The following is a 23,340-nucleotide window of genomic DNA, read 5'->3' as shown; positions in this document are numbered from 1 at the left end:
CTAATAGTGTCAAAACACTGGCAGACATAGCAAAGTCAGTGTACATCAGACCTCGTTCATAACCGGAAGGGGTCGGGCCACAAACTCTTCTCCAGTTTGAAATCTAATTTCAGACCATGCATGCTATGTACAGCTGCTTTGCTTTTATTAGATAACAGATGGGTGAGGTTTTGTCACAAACAAATTAATTGCATCATATATTCATATAATATGGAGAGAGAGAGAGAGAAAGAGAGAGAGAGAGAGAGAGAGAGATATGGCCTACATGTAGAGAGCCTATAATTTGAGTGCACATCATGCACGTTTTGAGTCACCTTCCCAAATTCGAAAAGGCGACGCTGTCATGTACAACACTTGCTCTGCAGGCCTATGAACGAATAACGTAATATACATCATTATGTATGTACGTATATGATTTTGAATGAAGTCATGCTATGATTCGGAAGATGTCACCAGTGATTTATCACACCGCACTGACACGTAGGACTGCATAGGTGGAAGTGTCCGTCTTGTTGTGTGTTGTCTGCAAGAGAGCTTTTTCTTAATTTACTGCTTCTGAATTCAACTCTCTCAATCAGTCTCGCAGTCAAATCCTTGTGATGATCTTACTACTACCCTCTTGAAGCATTGTAAGATTTGTTTGTTCTGTTTTGTTTGTATATTTTAACCACATTTCTTTTCTTTTTTTGTTTTTTGTTTTTGTTTTTGTTTTTGTTTTTGTTTTTTTGCTGTTTACACTCACTGAACCTTGTGGTGTCAATATTTCCCGATGATTTGTTTTTATTTCTTTGTTAACATTTCGTTGCATTGGCAGGAGCTGTGTGCCTGGAGCAGCATTTGGCAGTCCTTTGTTATCGCTCCATTGGCTGAACCATCCCTAATTTTGGACATTTGGCAGTCTCAGATGCAATATAGGAAGTCAGGAGGGTGATGACCGACCTGTGAAGGAATTTGAGAAAGAATTTGTTGACCTCCTCGAGTTTATAGTTCGTAATAATGCCATGGACAAGAAAAAAGATACTTCCATGTGGAATTTGATCGATTCTGTTGATCTGAAGAAAAATTTAGAGCAATAATGACAAAGGAGTAAAGAAATTAGGGCAAGATGTCATCAGACTTTAAACAAAGCAGCATCGGATTTGAAACCCCCATGAACTAATACCACGAACAGTGTTCCCACAGATCATGCATCCATATTCTCGGCTTCCAAGAGAAAAGATGAGAGAAGATCAGGGAATGTTAGCGGCAGACACCATCATCAGGGCAAAGCCGGGTGCGACCTTTGGACTCCGTCAAGGACATAGTGCTTGGAAAGCCACGTGAGACTGCCCTGCCTGTTACGTTCTCTCGTTCGGCCACTAAGACTCCATTACTTAAAACACATCCGCTTTTCATAATCGTTAATTAAACCAGCTATATGACGAAGAAAGAGATTATAGAAAACTGCATGGAGTTTAAAGGAACCGGAATGTTCATCGTGTTAGACTCACACGTTAAGAAAAAACGAAAAACAAAACAAAACAAAATAAAATTGTCACTGACCGGCATTACCCAAAACGTGAAATCAGCGTAGTTATCTGGTGACGGTTTTACCGCCCTTCTTGGCCCATCAGGTGGATTAGATAAACAAAAACAAAAAAATGATTCCCGTGAAGAAGATATTAGAGAATAAAGTAAACTCACCATGAACATCATTCATACACATGTAAGATTAGTTTGTGGCCAGTAAACAATTACCTCCTGCTATCTCATGAAAATTGTATGTCAATGTCTCAATCCAGCTCTTCATTAATATTTATTGTTCCCGTTCTACTGTTATACTTCATTTGCAATTTGCATTTGGATATTTAAAAGTCACAAGTAAATGTTTCAATGTCTACCATAATGTGCATAATATGTCTTTATCAGTTCCTTCTCTTACTCGTGAAGGAAAAAAAAAACTCTACCAAAGTTGTTGTTTTTTTAACCAATACAGAAAATCCGGTACAGAGAGTCGATGGCACAGGTCTGTTTTTCCACATATATTCATGTTATCCCGTCATTGGTAAGAGATTATTTAATTGTTATTAATGAACAACTTCAAAGTGTTCTTTTTATAATTTTTCAAAAAACTCGAACTCGTAAAAAGTAACAGGAGTTGTTTATCCCCCAACCATCTCTCTCTCTCTCTCTCTCTCTCTCTATATATATATATATATATATATATATATATATATATACATACATACATACATACATTGCATATATTGCTATATTGAAGTTGTAAAATTCCGTTGAAAAAAATATTTATATCTAGTGGTATAAGTTATGTTGTTAAATCGCTTAATGCAACTGCTGGTCATTGAAAGTAATATTTCAAATATTGCCTCTTTGTAAGAATTTAACTAAGACTTGAAGTGAGTATTATTATAAAACTTTTGTTGAATTTTGATGATAAGTATAAATGACTATGGACTATGATGAACAACTTTTTGAATAAAGATATAAAGAAAGATAAGAAAATTGAAACATTGAAGATTGATAAGAATGTAACTAATGGGAAAGAAATTGAAAATACTAAAAGTTTTTGTTTGTATTGGCAATATTTTATTTATAGTACATCGATGTAATTAACCATCTTTTTCATGTTTGTTTCGGTTTTTGTTTTAGTTTTATGTTCATGTTAATCTTCTGTATAAAACTGATTTATGATCTCTGAAAATAACTTAGATTCCAATTTTACATAATTTTTTACAACGGTATACGCGCGCCTACAGGCCTTATTGGCTTTTTATGTGTACACGATTTTCCATGTTTTTACCTTTTGCCTGTTGTAATCTGTAACAATTTATGACTGTTATTTTGATGTCGTTGTTGTGATTTTTTTTTGTATGTAATTGTTTTTGTGTTTCATCTGTTACACTGGATGCTTAATGTTGTCTTTTGTGATTTGAAATGGAAACAAACGAATCGAATTGAAATGAATATATATATATATATATATATATATATATATACATATATATAAATATATATTGCACCGCCGCGCCATGTTTTTGTTCAGTCCATTGCTGCTGCTATATATCTATATGTATATGTATATATATATATATATATATATATATATATATATACATAAGTGTGTGTATGTGTGTTCTCTAAACTCTCTCGCCAATGCAACCAATACACACATAATCCTATATTGTCAAAACCCACTCACTGTAATGATGTCTTTTACACCACTCAATGTAAATTCTTTATTAGATGTATTTTAGGGTGTGCTTTAGGTTGTGTTTTGGGGCGTGTTTTGGAGATTTGGAAAGTTAATTAATTCAAACGTCATTTTAGTAAAATCTGTGTATTGTGAAGAAGAAGAAACATAAGCGCTTGGTCTTTAATAAAGAACAAAAAACCAACAACATAGAAATTCGTATTAGTGAATCACGTCCACCGTTGATATAAAGGAAAGGGGTGCATGTGGGTTTCAAAATTTCGGTTGGATTCCACGCAGTGAAAGTTTGCGTGTGTGTGCGCGCACGCATGTATACATGTATGGGTGTTGTTATTGTTTCACTTCCTTGATCGTGTTATCATTGTTGATGGTGGAGGTGATGGTACGTATCGTGGCTGATGCACGAATCTGTGCGTCTTTGTGTATTGGATTGAAAAGCGTATGTTTCTTCGCACTGAAAGAAACACACAAACAACATTTTTCTAATTGTCCTAACATGGGGAAACGTTGTTTTTTAACCCGCAACTGTCTCCTATGAACACACTCGTTAAACACAAAAAATAAACAATAGAAAGACAAACAAAACAGTATAAAAAAACACAACAAGGAACTGATGATGCATTCACTTTCTGTTTATTGCACTGAAATGGATGTCAAGCACAAACGGAAGAATTTCGCCAACTCTCCTAGAGACAACAGTATTTCAGGTTACTTCAATTTCAGTTAATGTATTTCAGTCGTTACCAAGTAAGCACAGAAAATTGCATGTCATGCCTTATGATTGCCTTTCTCTTGACTGCTCAATCAAAAATCATCATTATCAATTTAACGCCCTTGGTTGTCTGGAATATCTGTGTATGCTCACCCATGTTTGAGAAACAGAAACACGAGGGAAAAAAACAACAAGAAAGCATTCATCTACTGCTTGATATAGGAAGCTTCAAATCCGCCACGGGTGACCGAACTGTCGCTCGTAAACTCGACGAGCATTCCGTTATTGGTGGATATGATAGGATCCGGGACTTCTGAGCCGCACACTTTTTGAAGGAGGTTACCGTTGCCGTCCTTGATCTGGAAGAGTTGCATGAAGAAAAATTGCCGGTAAGTGTGCATTTACAATAATGACAACCCTTCCCTCCCAATTATGACAATTTCACACGTATGTGATAAACGTATGACTGAAATCTTTTTTTTTTTCGAACACATGTCATGTAAGCAGAGTGAACAATATGTTACCGTGCATCACAAAACCAACAATAAGTTGTACGCCCTGATTTCATGCTGGGACCCAGACTAGTTGAACAGGTTTACCTAGTCTGAAAGACTAATTCTTCTTCTTCTTCTGCTTCTTCTTCTCAAGTTTGGGATCATGAACCAAATATAAAATTTTGTTTTAAGTATTTTTTTCTAGAACACTTTTTTTTGTGCAGAATAGTGTGATTTAGGTAGGTATTACAGGCCCCTTTTCATCTACACATCACTCTTCACTTTCAACTCTAATAAATTTGAAAAGATCATGCTAATGCTTTGAAAATTGACAATAGCCATGGAAAGAAATGTTTTAATATATCAACCTCAGTTTCAGCTTATAATTTGATAACTCCTTCATTGTTGTTTCTAAGGAGATTTACATCCTGATTTTTTGTCACCTTCATTGCACAAAGCACGGTTTTATAAGGTAACAGTACGCGCTTGAATATAGACCGTTCCCTTCAGAGGCTCTTTTCTCATTTTTTTTTTAATGCACTCTTTTTTACTAGCGTGAGTCTTTCCAATGTTTAGTTAGGTTTCTGAGAGTCTGCATGTCGTGAATTGAGTTATACAACATTTTCAAGCTTTAGGTCTTCTCTTTTAGAATCTCCACCTCACTAAAATCCATGTCTTGCAACTTTTTGTTGGTATTGTGATGAAAGGTCATATATCAGAATATCACACACACACACACACACACACACACACACACACATACACATACTTGCAGATAAACATATGAACAAAGAAGGAACAAGAAAGTTGAAGGAAATGTTATTTACCCTGCCTTTAAAAAAGGTGTTAGGTCTCTTTCAATAAAACTAAAAGATATACAATACCTTAATATGTCCCTATATTTTTTATATCGTTCTCCCACTGTGATATCATGAGTTGTTGTAATTTTCTTATCCAGCTGTTGAGGCACCAGAATTATAAAGATTAATAACTCTTGACAGAGCTGTCCCATTTTCCTAAAACTTCACTAATGTGCTCTACTATACAATATTTTTGCCTTCATTCAATTGATGTGTGAATATTTGAAATCATTACTCTTAACCGGACATAGTAATACCTAGTCTGGATCAGGACGAGCAAAATTTTATGTCAACTGCGAAAATTTGACTTAACTCTGAATAAAAGTTAGAGAACTATAGATTCTGTAGAGTTGATACTTTTGGCAAAACAATTCTCAAGCAGTTAATACAATTATGCAGAATGACTATGCTAATGATTCCATCACCTCACTCAAGATCTCCATCAGTGTTATATGATAAGAGAAAAAATAAACAAATGAAACTATTTCTCCATTAAAATATAATGAAAATATCATTAATGGCATGCATAATCTTAAATTGACAATCTGTCAAAGTATATTCAGCTCAGGATCTGATTCTTATTTCTGGGGCGTTGAAAAAACGGAAAATTTCTCGACGGATTTTAGTACAGGCGTGTATAATCAATATGACATGATTAAAAGCAATAATATCATCAATTTATCATTTGTATTTTCATTTTGAATTTTCAAGAACTGCTTCATGAACGTTAGTCAAACTTTATAATTTCATATCTGCAATGATTTCTATTATGGTTTAATAACAATTTTCCCTGCTACGCATGTAAATTCATTTGTCTATTCCAAGACTTTTAACTGGTCCGGAAGTTCTTCCGCAAGAAAGAAGGAATGTGGACAGTACCTCGACAGCATCGTAGGCACACGAGGTGTGAACCTCCAGGTCAAAGGAGCCAAAACTGAGTGTGACAGTCTCGCCAGCTTCAGCCTCGATGGTGAAAGAGCACATCTCGTTGTTGCCATAGTTACTTGGAAAGTTTGGCGAGGTGAACTGTCCAGTTGCCTCAGTGAAAACATGTCCGCAATCTGGAACCGGAACGATCGGAAAAGTGATAAACGCACCATGTTTACAATGATTCCTTCCGGTTATTTGTTTCATTTTGAGTGATATAATCCCAATGTGAGGCATCTTATAGAATATGACACACCATTCATATTTAAGTCTTACCGTAAGCCCCGCCATTATTGCTCTTTTTTTTTTAAATATTGCATATGCATCACCTCACTTGTAGGTCAAAATGTTAATGTAAGATATGTTATCTGGATTATCAGGATTGGTGGCGTATTCAACGATTACTCGGGTCCATTTTAACCGATTATGAAATTTAATCAACAATAAGTTTACTTTTACGAAAAGACTTTCGCTTATGATTGGTTCACAGTTAGGACAGTTATCATTGATTTCCATGAGTTGTAATGAAAAAAATACTACATTTTGATAAAACTGGCCTTCATATTATTGTCTCTATCTTCCTTTGACTTGTTGATAACAATCGCATTGGTTTGTAAGCGTCAAAAAGAAATGTCAAAATGTTCATGACATCATAACGCAAGAACTGATATAAAATGAAACACGACGAAATCTCAACTCTTTAAGAACACATTGATCTGGCAGACTTTTTGACGAAAGCTTCACAGATGTGAAGCAAACTCAAAATGAAAGGAGGGAGAAGGGTACCTTTTTAAACAGTTTAAGTTAGGTTGAATCTATAGACTGCATGTCACAGTAACGGTGGTTTTTGTTTTTGTTTTTGTTTTTGTTTTTGTTTTGTTTTGTTTTTTTGTTGTTTTTTGTGTTTTTTGGGGGGGAATATTGTTGTTCTAATTGTAGTGGTTGTATTACAAGAAGCAGTAGCAATAGAATAGTAGCGATGAATATGTAATATCGAATAAAGAAACATGAACATACGCATATATAAAACATATATAATGCTATCTAAAGGCATAAGGGGAAATACAGAATAAATGATAATTAATGGAAAGTTTTGATGAAAGGCATAATAAATTTCGGAAAATGCAAAAATTGCCTGCCCATTTTGATAAATATGCCTTGACATAGGATCAATGCAGCATTGACTTGACAAAAGTTTATAATGCATTTTACACCACTAATTTCGTATGTTAAAGACATAGCACTTTTTTTTCAAGAAAAAAACAGATTATACCGGTACATATACATCCAATGTACACCCGTTTTTTGTTTGTTTTGTTTTGTTTGTTTTGTTTCGTTTTGTTTTGTTTTGCATAGCTGTCAATTTCCCCTAAATTGGATTGATGGTACAGTCCCAATTCTACACATACCATGCCATCTGTCTTCTACTGCGGAGTAGTCCTCAGATCACAGATAAGGCATTGAAAAACATTGTCAAAACCTTAAAGGGGAACGAAAATTTCCCCCTTTGGAAATAATTCCACTTAAGATACCTCGTTTACAGACCTATATTTGGACTATGAACGCTTATACAGGGCGTATAAGAACGTTGCACTTTTGAAAAATTGTCTAAATAACATTTCAAAATATTTGGAAGATTTTTTCATATTTATGGATACCCAATAGTCTCATCTATCAAGTGCAATCAACAAAACAAATTTTTGTTCACGCTTGGCTAAACACTTACGTTCTTTGTCCAGAGTGTGAAAAATGACTTGCGCCAAATTGAAAGAAGATGGAAAATTCAGCCAGCAGACCAAATAAGTGCTCCCATTCAAACAAATTGCTCTTTTGCTGAGAGCTTTGATTATGTTATGATAGTCTGAGATTTTTTTTTTTGTCAGCTTCATTGTAACCCTAATAATTTCATTTCTATATTAATTGATGAGAATTGATGAGAATTTCAGATCTTTAAAGCACAGTTTTCACAATACACGGACACATTAATTGATTGATTCAATGAATGATTGGTTGCTTGCTTGCTTGCTTGTTTGCTTGATTGATTGATCAAATATAACCCGCTACAACAAAAGGATCCGAAAGTCGGGGAGGACAATTTTCTGAAAATGGCATGACATTATTCTCATGCTCTTCTACTCTAATTTCATATATAGCACAACTCATAAAAGTACTCGGTTGCGGTGATATCGATGATTTTATTAGTGCGTAACAAGGGGTTGTGGAAATCAGAGTTTCGAGAAAAACGCCTTCAAAGTTTTCCTTCCGACGCTATCGTGATCAAGGGGAGGCGATACAGTTTTCACCACTTGACATAGAAGGTATGCTCCTAGCGACTTCCGCGATGTTCATTCAAGCTTAGCGCCAGCTGTCTACGCACGACCAATCACTAATCAGGATGCCACGCACTGACCAATAAGATCACTCCCTCGTTGCTAGGGGCGGAGTCTAGCTGCGGCGCTAAATCCAAATCTTCGGACTCGTTTCTGTTACGTTGAAAGTCGGAAAATCATGGCCCAGAAAAACACTGACTTCTTGCCTTTCCTTTGATCATTTAGCTTCGAAATTTCAGCAGATCATAGACAAAACATTAGACTACAAAATTATGCCAAAAACAGAAATCCGAGTGTTTTGACCAATTTTGATTATGTGACTTCAAACTCGATTTTCTCGGCTCAGTCGTCAGCGACTTTAGGATCCTTTTGTTGTAGCGGGTCACAAATGATTGGTTGATTGATTGATTGATTGATTGATTGATTGATTGATTGGATTAATTGTATTGATTGAATGATCTGAGGATGCATTAATTTTGTACTTTTCTTCTTGACCGAGTGACTGGCATGTGGGTTCGATATGTCTGTGCATGATTTGTGATACCTGTACTTAAAAGATCTTAAAGTTGTTAATCAACTTTCCATAACACAATGGAATCATTTAATACGGTACAGAAAATCGTCAGAAAATTCCTAAACTATCAGAACATAATCAAAACTATGAGCAAAAGAGCAATTTGTTTGAATGATAACACTTATTTGGACTGCTGGCCGAATTTTCCATCTTCTTTCAATTTGGCGTAAGTAATTTTCACACTCTGGACAAAGAGCGTCAGTGTCCAGCCAAGCGTGAACAAAAATTTGTTTTGTGTATTGCACTTGATAGATGAGACTATTGGGCATCCATGAATATAAAAAAAAAAAAAATCTTCCAAATATTTTGAAATGTAATTTAGAAAATTTTGTCCAAAGTGCAACTTTTTTATACACCCTGTATATAAATATATGTATATCATTTACCTATTCATTCATTCATTTATTTGTTTATCTCACCTCCAGTCTCAGGAGGTTCTGTGATGACGTAGGATGCGGAGAAGCCGGATGAGGTCACGGAAACGTCGCTCTCGAATCGTATGAGCATCGACTGGCTGGCCCCGGCCACAACCCCGGGGCTGTCCGTGCCGCACCACTGACCGAGGAGAGGGTAAGCTGAGGAAGCTCCGTCGTAGATCTTTATTGAGTACAATTTAACCGATAGCAATAATATCAGTAATTTAACCTATCACCAACATCATCACTGTGAAAATACTTATCATTCTTTTAAAGTAACGGTTTCATCCGTATCAAAGTAAGAGAAGCTAGTGAGTTCGTCTTTTCTGACAGCTTTAGCATGCATTATCTTTTGTTCGAAGTATAAGTATTGTATTACAACCACAGGAGGATTAATGTATGCAACTGTGCCGAGTACACAGAATACGTTACGGTGAACGTTTGGTACAGTATATGAATTATAAGGGCTAACAACCCTCAAATATCACAGAAATGTTATAGCTTTACAATAGTCTTGTCATTCTGGTGGAATACATCATGTTCTCTGCTATTCGGGAAGGAATGCAAAAGGGAAGGCCCATCTTTAACCTGCCGAAAAGGAAATAAAATATTCATAGTATGATTTCATGTGATGGTTTTTATATCTCCCCAGATATTTCTTGTAATGTAACGAGTGCAGCATTGTTGAAGAAAAAAAAAATCTGTGTTTGGTGAAAACTATACTTCAGAAAATCTGTGAAAATGTCTTTTACCACTTTTTGCAATAAATTTCTTCATAAAAACGAATATAGAAATTTACATATATATATATATATATATATATATATATATATATATATATATTAAGAGAAAGAGAGAGTCGAATATGTATGTATTTGAGACATACGGAAACTGAATCAAATGAACAGGTTGAAGAGCTCTCGAGGCTGAAATCGTCGAAGGTGACTGTAATGGCCTCTCCGTCACCGGCAACGAAAAGGTAATCGCACGTCAGATCGTTGTCGTAGTTGCTTGGATAATTTGGGCTGGTAAAAGCGCCCGATGACTCGTTAAAATAACCTCCGCAACCTACGGAACAAAAGAACACGATCAAAACCACAACAGAGAAGATTGCATGTCAGGCTAAGTTAGTTAGTTAGTTAGTTAGTTAGTTAGTTTGTTTGTTTGTTTGTTTGTCTGTTTGTTTTCGTGTTGCTATTATGCCAGCATGCAGAGAACCTGCTCTAATCTGTGTCAGCGCTACAGGCAAGATACTGTACAGAAATGTGTGTTTCAATATCATTCAAAGAAGAAGCGGGTAAGGAAACTCAAACAGGAGGAATTAAAAGAAAATGATGAAATGAGCCGAGAAATAAGGGATGAAGCCACAAGGAATGGGATGAAATGATCGCTCGGCATACCAATTTGACAGCCTACACTCTGATGGGAAAAAAAATAACAAACCTTCCGAAAAAAAATATCAAAGAACAATATGACTTTCAACGATAGTAAACAGCAATTAACAAGTGTAGATTTCTGATTCATGAATATGAACACGACAATAAATACTTATACACTATATCATTTGATCTACAGGCACACTTACATAACAAGGAACAAAATATGGGAGGTAGTATAGACTAAACCCACGGTACCAGGTCAATATGATCTTACAAGAAAATGACATGAGTATGATTGTGAGTGGTACTAGAAAAGTGCAATCCCACCAAATTAGCAAGAAAAAAAAGACAAAAAAAATAAGTTGGACGCCTCTTTTAAAAGCAACCAACTAATATCATAAGAACATTTTCTTAATGTTCAATTTGAGTCTGCCAGATAAAGATTTGCATTCTCAGTTACGCGTTGATGGAATATCTCCCACCTTGACTGTTAGTGAAATTTGTCATGTGCCCCAACCCCCCCCCCCTCCCCATACACAAAGACGGTTCCAAACTAATATACAGATAACAGAAGTGTGATAGACAAACCTACGCAAAACAAAACAAAACAAAACAAAAACAACATATCAATATGCCCAACTAAAAGAAACAAACAAGTGTACACTATTTAGCACAGATTTAAATAAAAAATGGTTTCAACCATTCTTACTAGGATTGCTTGGGATCACGGGCGCATAGGGATCAGTGATAAACCCTCCCCCGGCGTTCCCCTCGCCGATGTACAGGAGGAGATCAGGAGAGCCGGTTTGCAAGTCACCGATTTCAGCGTTGCCATTCGCCTTCAACTGCAGCTTCTCTCTCACCTCCTGTGGGGTCAACTCGGGTTCAGAGGCAAGAAGAACTGCAGCAGCACCTGTGGAGAAAATTGATCAGTTTGTCATTAGATGAATACATAAATGAGCAGGTATCCTGATAAAATGGTATTTAAAATATGACATATTTTTTGCTGCTTATCAAAGTTACATGGGACATCATCATGAAGTACATGTATTGAAGGGACTGAGAAAGGCAAAAATTAAATTGTGTTCTTTGAAATCCTCGACGAATTTTTTTCATGACTTAATATGAAACCACGATTGCTTTTCTTGCTCTCTTTCTTTCGGTGACACGACATTTGCTCCTGCGACAATTGTTCCGGTCTTATGTTTGTTGGACTTAGGGTTACAGGGTTAGGGTTGTGATTTGGGTTTTAGGTTTGGTTTGATGTGAGGATTAGGATTTGTGTAAGGGTAATGTTTGTGGATATAATTGATGTTTAGCTACAAGCGTGCAGGTATTTCATGGGAGCAATCGTCACAGGAGCAAATGTCACGTAACCCTTTCTTTCTGCCCTATTCCATTTGTATTGATATAACTTGAATTACATATTTTACTTCGAAATTGACTTCCGAATTAAAAGGGAGACGAGAATGAGTAATCGCTCTTTCACCACTTTTGTGTAAGGTGCCAAATAGAGTATGGCTATGTTATTGCTATGTTTATGCTAAGAGGTGACGAGCACTCACCTGCCACGTGGGGGCAAGCCATGGAGGTTCCACTGATGGTGTTGGTGGCGGTGTCGCCTCCGATCCAGGCGGAAGTGATGGAAACTCCGGGTGCGAAGATATCGACGCAAGTTCCGTAGTTTGAAAAATAGGCGCGCACGTCCGCATTGTCAGTGGCGCCAACACTGATGGCCTACAGCAAAAGGATACACTCTGTATCATTGCGTCATCTTACATAAATAACACCTGTTTGTAAGTACTCTTAAGCGTTCATTGGAAAATTATAGTAAGTCGAAAGGTTACGTTATAAATCGACCTTTTTTCAGTATCTAAATCACTATCGTTTTCTAAGTGCATTTAAAGTTCTCAAAGCTTTGGCAAAAGCTTCTGGGGTGCATTGTACAAGAAAGCGTGTCCAAGGCGGAATCATCATTTAAATTATAGCGAAAAGTGTAATGGTATTGAATAGCATAATGATACCAACTAAGAGAATGTATTATTGTTGCCACTGTCACAAGTATATACCATAGTATCTATCACTTTTCTACATCATTCGTATTTATATCATCATACCCCGTATCATACTGTCATAAGTGCGTTGATATACAGTAACCTTTACTTTTACCAATTAATGCTGTTGTCAGTGATATTATATTTAACAATGCAATCGTCATACGCAATATCTTAATGAAACGGTTTTTTTTTAATTGTAGGTATATGCAGCTGTTATCTTTTGCTATAAAGTCATGGCCCGATAACATGAAGGCATAACAAAATAGATATACCTAGAATTAGAGTCTGAAGGTAAATGGAATAACGTTGGAGTTAATTAAGCAAGCCGTAATGTGACCTTTTCGTACTGTCATTACACTGTTACCATTGTTATCATTGTTATCAGTGACATCATTATTATTGCCATTATTGCCAATGTAACTTCTGCTATCAAAAAGTCACCGATGCAGCTCTAGCCGGAGAGTATCCGCAGGCATCGCTGTCGTCGTTGCCGGCTGCGACCACGACGCTGATTCCCGCGTCGACCATGTAGTCGATGGCATCGTCCGTAGTCTGGCTCGCCCCACCACCGAGGGAGAGAGAGGCTACCGATGTTCTTTCAAAGTTGTTTGCAACCCACTCACAGCCTGTGTGTGTTTGCGCGCGCGCGTGTGTGTTATGTTTGTGTATATGGGAGCGAAAGAAATCATGAAAATGTTAATCATAACGTTTGATTTATCTGTGATGACAGGAATGATAGTAGAAAATAGATAAAGTAATGGTTCGTAATGATACTGTACTGGTAAGAGTACTACTGTCACTACTACTAGTACTTACTACGAATTGAATTGTCACTATAATGATCAATAAACATAATTGTAACAATAATGAAAAAATAAAAATTTATACTCTAATCATCATTGTTATTATTTTCATTATAACAATGATAAAACATAGATAACAGATTTGGGTTTTGTGAGCAAGTATCTGGAAAGAGGAGTATTGACATAATTATAATGGGTTTATGATATGGGCTAATAGCTTTGATTTGTGGGTACTCAGTTGTGGTCTGTGACGATCAAGTTTAGGTGTATCTGCTGGAATGAATCACTTCTTATAAGTGTCTCAGATTTTAGAATAGCACTATAAGCTCTTTAGTTGTGACGTGGACATAAAGGTGACCCTGCATCACAAAACCAACAAAAAGTCGTCCGTCATGAATATGTATTTATACAAAGGAGGTGTGGCCTGTTTGGCCCAGGTGAAAAGAAGATGGCTCAATTTCGAGTGACGCTGGGACCATGCCGTCCGAGGAATCCAGAGGGAGGAATAAAGTTGCTATAACTTTAAGTTTTCGTGTGATGGTGAATTATTCCGTGTCACGAATTTCCCTCATTTCGTAATACGTCAGACATGGAATTTTAGTTGAGGGCAGATTCTTAAAGAGCAGACTCTAAGCTTTAAAATGGTGTGTAACTCAATTCAAATGGACTCTCCTAACCTATCTAAATACTAGAAAGAAAGCACACACTCTGGAAAAGTGTGAACTGAGAAAAGAGGCTCTGAAGTACAAGGTCTATTCAAGCGCTTAATCTTTACCAAGCCTTGCTAGCTGTGCAGTGAACAATGGTGAAAGGGACAAAACACAGGATGTAACCTACCGAAGCAACATCAATGAAGGGATTATCAGATTAACCTGCAATTTGGCATGCCCAATTAACATATTCTGCCCATGATTAACGCCAACTTTCAAAGCAGTAGAATTATTCTTTCAAAAGTTATTAGAATTGAGAGTGAAGAGTGTGTAAAAGACTTCAAGAAAGGAAAAGGGGACTCTCATCTAAGACATACCTGATCATTCTATTCTCCTCAAAAATTGGTTGTAGAGAAACTGCTGAAAACACACTATCTCATTAATGTTATGATCCCAAACTAAAGGATAATGTAGAAGAAGGATAGCTCTTTCACAAAATATGAAAAACTCAAGATTGACTCGGTTGACCCATTTCACCTGTTTTGAGACCTCATGTAAAATCAAGGGGTGCGACTTTTTGTTCGTTTTGTGATGCACGGTCACAAAGGGTACAAGGAAACATCCTAATCATGATAATGATAATAATGAAAGTTATAACAATAACAATTGATATCTTTTGAGCGCCTTTTCCACATGGCTACAAAGGGCTATGAGATGTCATCCATGGTCACCGTAGGAGAAAAGATAAATACACATTGCCAGGCAGTGACAGTACAAGGCCAGTGAATATTATGTGACCATAATTATATCACGAAACCAACAAAAAGTCGCCAGACACGGATTCTTAGGTAAGAGCAGATTCTGAAAGAGCCAACTTTAAGCTTTAAAATGATGAATAATTCAACTCAAATGGACTCTCCTACCTGATCCTCACAATCAATATTGGCAAGAAAATACATTCTCTGGAAAAGTGAACTGAGAAAAGAGGCTCTGTAGTATACAAACAAGGTCTATTGAAGTTTAATCTTTACCAAGCCGTGCTAGCTGTGCGATGAATGGAACAAAAAACAGGATGTTAACCTTCGGAGCAACAACAATGACTGAGTGAAGGAATCCTCCGATTAAGCTGAAATTGAGCATGATTTATCAACACATTCTGGAAATGATTAATGCCAACTTTCAAAGCGGAAACAGTATTCTCTCTAAAGTCATTAGAGTTGAAAGTGAAGGGTATGGACAGGGTTTCTAAGAAATGAACAGAGGATTGTATGAGACACATCTAGTTACACTATTCTACCAAAAAGTGTTCTAGAAAAACTGACAAAAACACAATTTTCTGTTCGTGTTATGATCCCAAACTTTACGATTATGTAGAAGAAGACTTGATTTTTATGAAAAAAATGAATATGAAAACTTAAGATATGATGAGGATGATATTTCTGTGATATCAATGTGACGAACAAAATACATGGCGAGGAAACATGTAATTTATGCTGAGTCGAGGGGAAGGTGCATTCCAATGTCTTTTGTTAAACATTTCACTACTTTAGCAATGATTGACAGATGAGGTCATCTGAGGAATATTGGTTTGGAAGGATTTTTTTTTTGTGGGCGTTCCAGAGTAATCTGAAGAAAAATAGAAGGAAAAGAAATCGTTAAAAATATATGGAATGTTTCTAGACATTCGTTTCACCGCAAAAGTGATGTTGAGGTTATCATAAATCAACACAAATCAACATGCATATGGATTTCAGGGACCCTTTAATGACTCAAAACAAATGATAATTATTTTGGACATATGATAAAGTCAACTGTCGACTAACCCGCGACTATATCTGCAGTTGAGCCAAAGCCCAAGCAGCCCAGAACGCGGACTCCGAAGATTCTGGTGCCAGCGGCAACACCGTACTCTGTTCCGCCGACAGTTCCGGAACAGTGGGTTCCATGTCCGTTGCAGTCGACACCCTACACAAAGATTCAATTGATTTCTTTTATGGATTCTATACTATCCGCTTTGAGCATTCTTTAGTGAGATTTAGAAGAAGAAAAAAACTGTTACTAGAGAAAAAATATGACAACAACTTGCAGGTTTCCTGCAACGTCTTCCGTTAATGATTAGGGTCCAGTACATGAAATATGCAAGCTATGTTCATTATAGGAGAATGTGCGTAAGAATGTCTGTTGTTAATCATTATACAGGGTGGCCCCAAAAGAACGGAACACCTAATATCTTTAATTTCAGCTACATTGTTGCAAATATGTCATTATATTGCATGCTACTAAAAAGAACATTTTATTTTCAATGGAATGACACCAAGTTCTTTAATTTTGGTTAATGAGTTATGGTTTTAAGACCAGTTTTTGTCAACCCTTGCAATTTTAAAAATATGTTTGCGTTTGCACTCTCAGAGATACCGAAACCAGCGGGAATTTGGATTGCCATAGATCAATAGCATTCACAATGTGTGGAATGTTGTCCGTTACCATAGTGAACACCGTGGTGAGTGAGACGACCTGTTGGGCTCACTGAGATGCTGAGTTTAGCCGGAAAATAGCGAAGTTTATTCAAAGGCATGACTGGCATTGACGTGAGTTCATGAGTGGTTTAGGAATAAAGGCCCGTGGCCTTTCTATTACTACGCAAAATAATGACATATTTGCAACAATAATTATAGCTGAAATTCAAGATCTTAGGTGATAAGTTCTTTCTGGGCCGCCCTGTATCAAAAGTAGTTTACAAGTGATGGACAGATGGGACTATATTACCAAAATCTTTTTGTTTGTAAGGTTTTTGTTGACGCGTCCAAATGGTTGTCTGACGAAAAATAGTTTATTATTAATATTTATTGTAAATTATCAAGTGCCTCGAACTTTAGTATTCGTTTTTCCTCATAAGCGATCACATAGGGGGAATCATGAATCTACACATGTCAGTATGATTTTGCCTTGCATTACAAATACAGTAGCTGATAAATGCTGTAGCCTCTGATATACATTTCCGATAGACACTGTCAGGGTATCGTCGCGACTAGTCTTCAATAAGATCTTCTTCCTTGTCTACCGTGTTTGCCGCTGCTTATCAAGGCCTACTTTACGGATACCAGTAATTTCTATAATGAACCATCATGAAATCCTCACTTATATAGGCTCTATATATATTTATAATTTCCGAATAATACCGAGGACTCGGATTTCTCTTTCATACTTGGACCAAAGACTTTGGAGTGACCTCCTCATAATTATATACAAGACAACTACCTTTAATCCTACGTCTTTAACTTACAAATTTACTCTTTGCAAAACAAAAAAAAAAGAAAAAAAAGAATGCATGATAACAATAATCGGTATTGTATTTTTTTCGTGCAATTTTTTGTCTTATGACACGTCCTACTTACGTCCCCACCAAGCGCGTCATATCCGATAAACCCTCGTTCACCGAAGTCAACGTGATCAGCGTTGATTCCTGTGTCGATTACGTACACGTCGACGCCAGACCCATCACCCATGGGATAGAACACGTCGTCGAGAGGGAGCGAGACTTGGTCGACACGGTCGAGACCCCACGACGCGACCGTAGAGGCTCGTACGATGCCATCCTCTTCGATGTACTCCACGAGGCCGGAGCTTCGCAGCTGCTCAAATATATTTTAACATGCCTTCAAGTTTGAATTTATAACATTCAGAACATGTGACTATTGAATTTACAAATATTTATTAGAACGTGGAAAATAAAAGCTTGATGTTCACATACACACACGCAAACGCACGTAAACTGTGTGAATATAGTCATCCAGTAACTATATTTCACAACGTTCACGCTACATCGTTACTACGGTATTTTCAATAACTTAAAATTGCCTACAATTATGTTATGTAGGTCTGCATATATACCCGTAGATAACGAACAATAAACCAAATAACCTCTCTTATCAAGGAAGAAAATACATAAATTCGCTATATCTCAAAGTATACATTGTTGACTACCTTTCAGAACTGTGCATGAGAGATATACACACATAGCCAGAGAGAGACTGTGGGAGAGGGAGAGGAGAGCGCTGTATTGCGGGGTCTATTCTTTTTTTTTAATCAGACGAGTGATTATGTATGAGAAGATGCCTCCAAAAACAAAATTAAACTAAACAAACAGGAAAACTAAGAAACTGTTCGTATACACCATAACTGACGATTTGATCCAGGTCACAACTTGTTAAAACTGCAATTTGTGTGTTCATAATAAGGCAAAAAAAAAAAAAAAATCGTTGTATTGGCGTAACCCGCCCGACCCTAAAAAAAAAAAAAACCCGACCCTGAACTTTTCAACAACAACCCCAAAAAAAAAAAAGGGGGAAATACATCGTTTTTACCGAGAGAGGGCGCGATATGGGTTTGCGAATTATCAAAAACAACAACAACAACAGCTGGTGTCAGGAAATGGCCGCGCAGTACAGCGTGTCGGCGACCGGCAAGTCCGGTTCGAAGATTTTATCTAATATTATTCGGAAAATCGATTTGTCAGTAAAATACAGGTAGCCAAAAAAAAAAAAAAAAAAAAAAAAAAAAAAAAAAAAAATCCGCCCGCCCGACCCTATTTGAAAATCTCATGTTACGCCAATACAACATTGTTTTGGTTTTTTTTTTTTTTGGCCAAAGTCTCTCTCTTTTTTTTTTCGTTTCTTTTTTTTTCCGTCTCGTAAGTATGGATAGACGATATCATACGTTCTTTTGCATTTTAAAACATTAAAGTTTATATGTAAATTTATTACGGAAATGAAAAGAATGATGATGCCCTCAAGACATGACGATATCCATTATCACTTAGTCTGGTTTCCAGATCATTTGCCAACGACGAATATGTTCGTATACACCATCACCGACGATTTGATCCAGGTCACAACTTATTAAAACATCTGCAATTGTGTGTTCATAGTAAATCTCTTTTTCTTTTCTTTTTTACATCTCGTAAGTATATGGATAAACGATATCATACGTTCTTCTACATTTCAAAACAGCCTCATGTTTATATATAAGTTTATTATGGAAATAAAATAAGAATGATGGTGCTCAAGATATGACGATATCCATTATCCGCAACGAAGTCAGAAGGCAGAAGGCAGAAGGCAAAAGCCACCTAAACCTACTCCGGTTTTCGACGTTGAGGGCGTCATCATCCTTTATAGCAAAATAAGAGGAGCATATTGATGGTCTGGAAGCCAAACTGATTATCACTTGGCTTGTTTGAAGAAAAAAAAAAAGAAGAAAGAGATTCAAAAAGAGGGTTGTACATTAATGCCGCGATACTGATATTCAGAGCTATTAATGTCCTCATTACTACGTTATTGCGTATAATTGTTTTTGTACACGAGGGCATTGTGCAAATTATATTTTTGCCATTCATTCATCGTATTCTACTTACATATGTAACCACGTCGTTGGTGAGCTCCGCTGCGAAGCCGTTAAACACTGTTCCGTACTTGTGTATTATTTTCACGTCACCGAGGGAAGCTATGGCAGACTCAAGGTGTTTCCCGGCCTGCGAGATGTAATGTATAGGAACTGACATTAAAGACCAATGGATGGTAATAATGTAATGATGGTCGAACTGTCATGACCTAGTCGCATATTAATGACACTGTAATATGGTGTCATTAGGTGTATCACGAAATATGCATAAAGAAATATCACCAACATTTTGACTATTTTCTTCAGAACTTTCTTGTACAATGGTTATCCTCTGTTGGAAAAGATTTGATTAGAAATTACTTTCCATGTTGACTATGTATTCAAGATATGTATCATTAATCTTTGCATAAAAAGATGGCGCTTTGTTACATTTTCTTACGTTTAATTGATACAGAAATACAGGCATAAAAAGTGAACTTCACTTTTTTAAGCATAAAAAGATATCCCCATCAACCGTTTTATCAGCGCTATTCATCGTCTTCGGGGGATAAAAAACTACCCATGGCAAACTTACATTTTGTACTCTTTAAATTCATTGTGTTTTTATTATTATTATTATTATTATTCAATACAGCGACAGATACAATGCTGCAATGTTGTACCATGCAAGTAGAATTTGCTCTGACACATCAATAACTTTTTCAAGTGAGCACACAGCAAGTGGATTCGATATCCGAGATAGGGGAATGTTTCATAGTTCGACCGCAAAACCGGTTGAAGTGGTAAAGTCCATCATAAATTATAGAAAATTAAACAATCCCAGTGATACCTCACCGGTCTTATAACAAGGAATTATGATTATTGTAAATATGTCATATTTGTTTTCCTTTTATCTTTTAGCACGTTAAGCTATAAAAAAAATGGAGCCAAAATATTTTGCGATCTGTTTTGATACGCTGCATCCAATTCCATAATGATATGATGTGCTATTTTTCCCTCAACAAGGGGAAACAAATGAAAATATCTATAGGGCACAATTGCGTTAGAGACACTTTTAACATGATTGTGGTTGGCTAGTTTCATATATATATATGCGAACTTTTCGGCTTTAGTGTAATCACAGCTTCATTTCAGTACTGTTTAAAAGAATCTTGGTATTTTTTCAAGCTACACGATAACCTTTAGAATAGCTCCTTTTCCCCAATTAGAACCTAAGTATACACAAATTATAAAACGTTGTAAATCTATCTTAAACATGAATGGCTGAATGCCTGCATTGAGGAGAAAAGAATCCTAATGAACTCGGAAGAGATTTCTGGCCTTCATGAAGACATTTAAAAACCAGTAATATCACGTATAAGCAAGTCATTCAATTTGATTCAATTTAGTTCTTTTCAGTTTAAAAAAAGAATAGTACAACAAAATGTTACAAGCTGACATATGAGCACAGTCATTTGAAATGCAGAATACATATAAAAAAAAATCAAAATTGATATAACATATAATGGTAATTTGGTCAATGATGTCAATATTTTTGACACAGTCTCTTTGTCCCTTCAACCTTTCAAAATAGATATAGAGTTCTAAAAATACCATTTATAAACATTTTAAAACCATCAGCATATTTCACTTATAAACCGATCACTCAGTTTGATACAATTTAGTTCTTTTCAGTTTAAGAAAGTAGTAAAACAAAACATTATAATCTGATATATGAACGCAGTCAAAGAAGACTATTCTTTCTTTAAAAAGGATCGAAAAGTATCATTAGAAAGGTTTCTATCCGATGATAGACTTATTTTAAAACGTTTTGAAAATGCGCTTAACCAATTTTACCATCAAAGTTTTCAAATTATGCCGCTACTGTCAACTCACCTTGAGTTTGACCAAGTACTGTCCTGGAATGCGCTCCCTGTGGGTGTGTAGAGGAGCGAGTTCGGCCGTGGCCAACGCGGCCAAAAGGAGTATGAGGAATCCTTTCATATCTGTAAGGACAATATTATGGAAGGACTTATGAACTTTTAGAAAGGAAATGAATTAAAATGCAATTACACACTGATTGTTTAGCATTATATTAAATGTAATTAAATGCACACAGAGTATCTCCCCCCCCCCCATCTCTCTCTCTCTCTCTCCTAATAGGAAAGATACTGGTTGCCTGATATGAATGAGGGGAGATTATTTCAATGGCTCAGTAAAACAATCGGTAGAACCTTATTAAGGTCATAACTTGTATTGTTTCCAACAATTTGTCAATTGAAATAAAACAAAAATGTTGGTTTAACTACTGTGTCTTGCCCGCCAAGTAAAGAAGATATAAATGAAAGTATGGCAAATAAGTGCATCATAATGAATTGAAACGTTAATGATAAACATTGATGAAATCAGTAGTTCACCATCAGAATCATTAACTGTTGGAAAGTATAGTTCATAATTCAGAAATAAATTTTTATTCAAAGAAACCGATTGTTTGATACACTTTGCCAGGTCATCACATACAAATTACTGCCAACAGAAGAAAAGAGGAGAGTCAAAAGTTGAGCATATTTTAAATCTCTTCGTTATAAGAGCAATATGTATATTCATGTAATATCCGAGGCACGAAAATCAAGTAATTTTATAGCCCTTGCCGCAATTTTCCCCAATTTTCCATGTTGTCACCTTATCATTGCTCCTTTCACTGTTCGTCCAAACTTGATCGTGATCACACTGTCTTTCCATCTCACGATCCCCCTCTTCAACCTTTAAATAATCTATTTATTTTGAATTCTTCTTTCCTCTCTCGCTCTACATTTTCAGGACAAAAAAAAATCCCATAAAAATAAATCAGTAAACGGGTGGTATATATAGTAAACGTCTTAGATGAAGTAATGTTGTTGTTGTTTTATAGAAACAAAGAAAGAAAGAAGAGAGATGAAATAAAGATTCAGCTTTAAACTCTATGTGAGACACCTTTTATATACAAAGTTTATTTGATGATTTTTTTTTTGAAACACCCGATATATCCAAAACATAATGATTCCAATAAAAAATGTGTCCGCCCTTTGAAAGGATCGCTTAGTTTTGGATAGCTAAGACATATCTACAAAAACATATCTACATATCTAATTATATATAATTAGATATGTAATTTTGTAGATATGTAGATAATTATGTATATATATATATATATATATATAAATGTATATAATTTTCTTCAAATAAACCTCATAGAATTGAGTGCTCTTTAACAGTTAATCAAGAGGTTTCTTAGTTCTCATAAGTTGTATTCATTTCTATGCTCGTATCATATTTTATCAGATGTTTCTCGTTTATCTCACAAAAAAGTTGAAAACCTGAAGTCCCATCGCAACCAAAATTTTACCACTCCCTTAACAAAGATTTCCTATCAAAAGAAAAAAAAATCGCTGCCACAATGATTGTTGTCTGATCAAGACACCACGCAAAAAGTTTAGAGTACCTTTCTTCTTACTCAACTCAACTTCTTAAACAACTCAATAGTTGCGCCTTAAACATTCAACAAATAC

The 23,340-nt window shown here is 36.0% G+C and overlaps 1 protein-coding gene across 1 annotated transcript; it reads right to left on the bottom strand.

The window, feature by feature from the left end:
• Positions 1–4,129: 4,129 nt before the first annotated feature.
• Positions 4,130–21,796, bottom strand: LOC139723339 (extracellular serine proteinase-like). The gene is made up of 11 exons (XM_071634595.1): positions 21,689–21,796; positions 19,827–19,943; positions 17,809–18,045; positions 16,237–16,378; positions 13,402–13,586; positions 12,469–12,640; positions 11,604–11,816; positions 10,411–10,592; positions 9,528–9,705; positions 6,157–6,338; positions 4,130–4,282 (listed from the first exon to the last, which is right to left on the bottom strand). Exons 1-11 carry the CDS (start codon positions 21,794–21,796, stop codon positions 4,130–4,132), a joined length of 1,869 nt encoding a protein of 622 aa, XP_071490696.1.
• Positions 21,797–23,340: the final 1,544 nt, after the last annotated feature.

The sequence above is a fragment of the Diadema antillarum genome, unplaced genomic scaffold (assembly GCF_040938485.1).
Source record: "Diadema antillarum isolate AM-2024a unplaced genomic scaffold, OU_Dant_1.0 scf00000187, whole genome shotgun sequence".
In the NCBI taxonomy this organism is placed as follows: domain Eukaryota; kingdom Metazoa; phylum Echinodermata; class Echinoidea; order Diadematoida; family Diadematidae; genus Diadema; species Diadema antillarum.
Note: the sequence above shows the minus strand (reverse complement) of the source record. Positions and strands in the feature narration are given on the sequence as shown.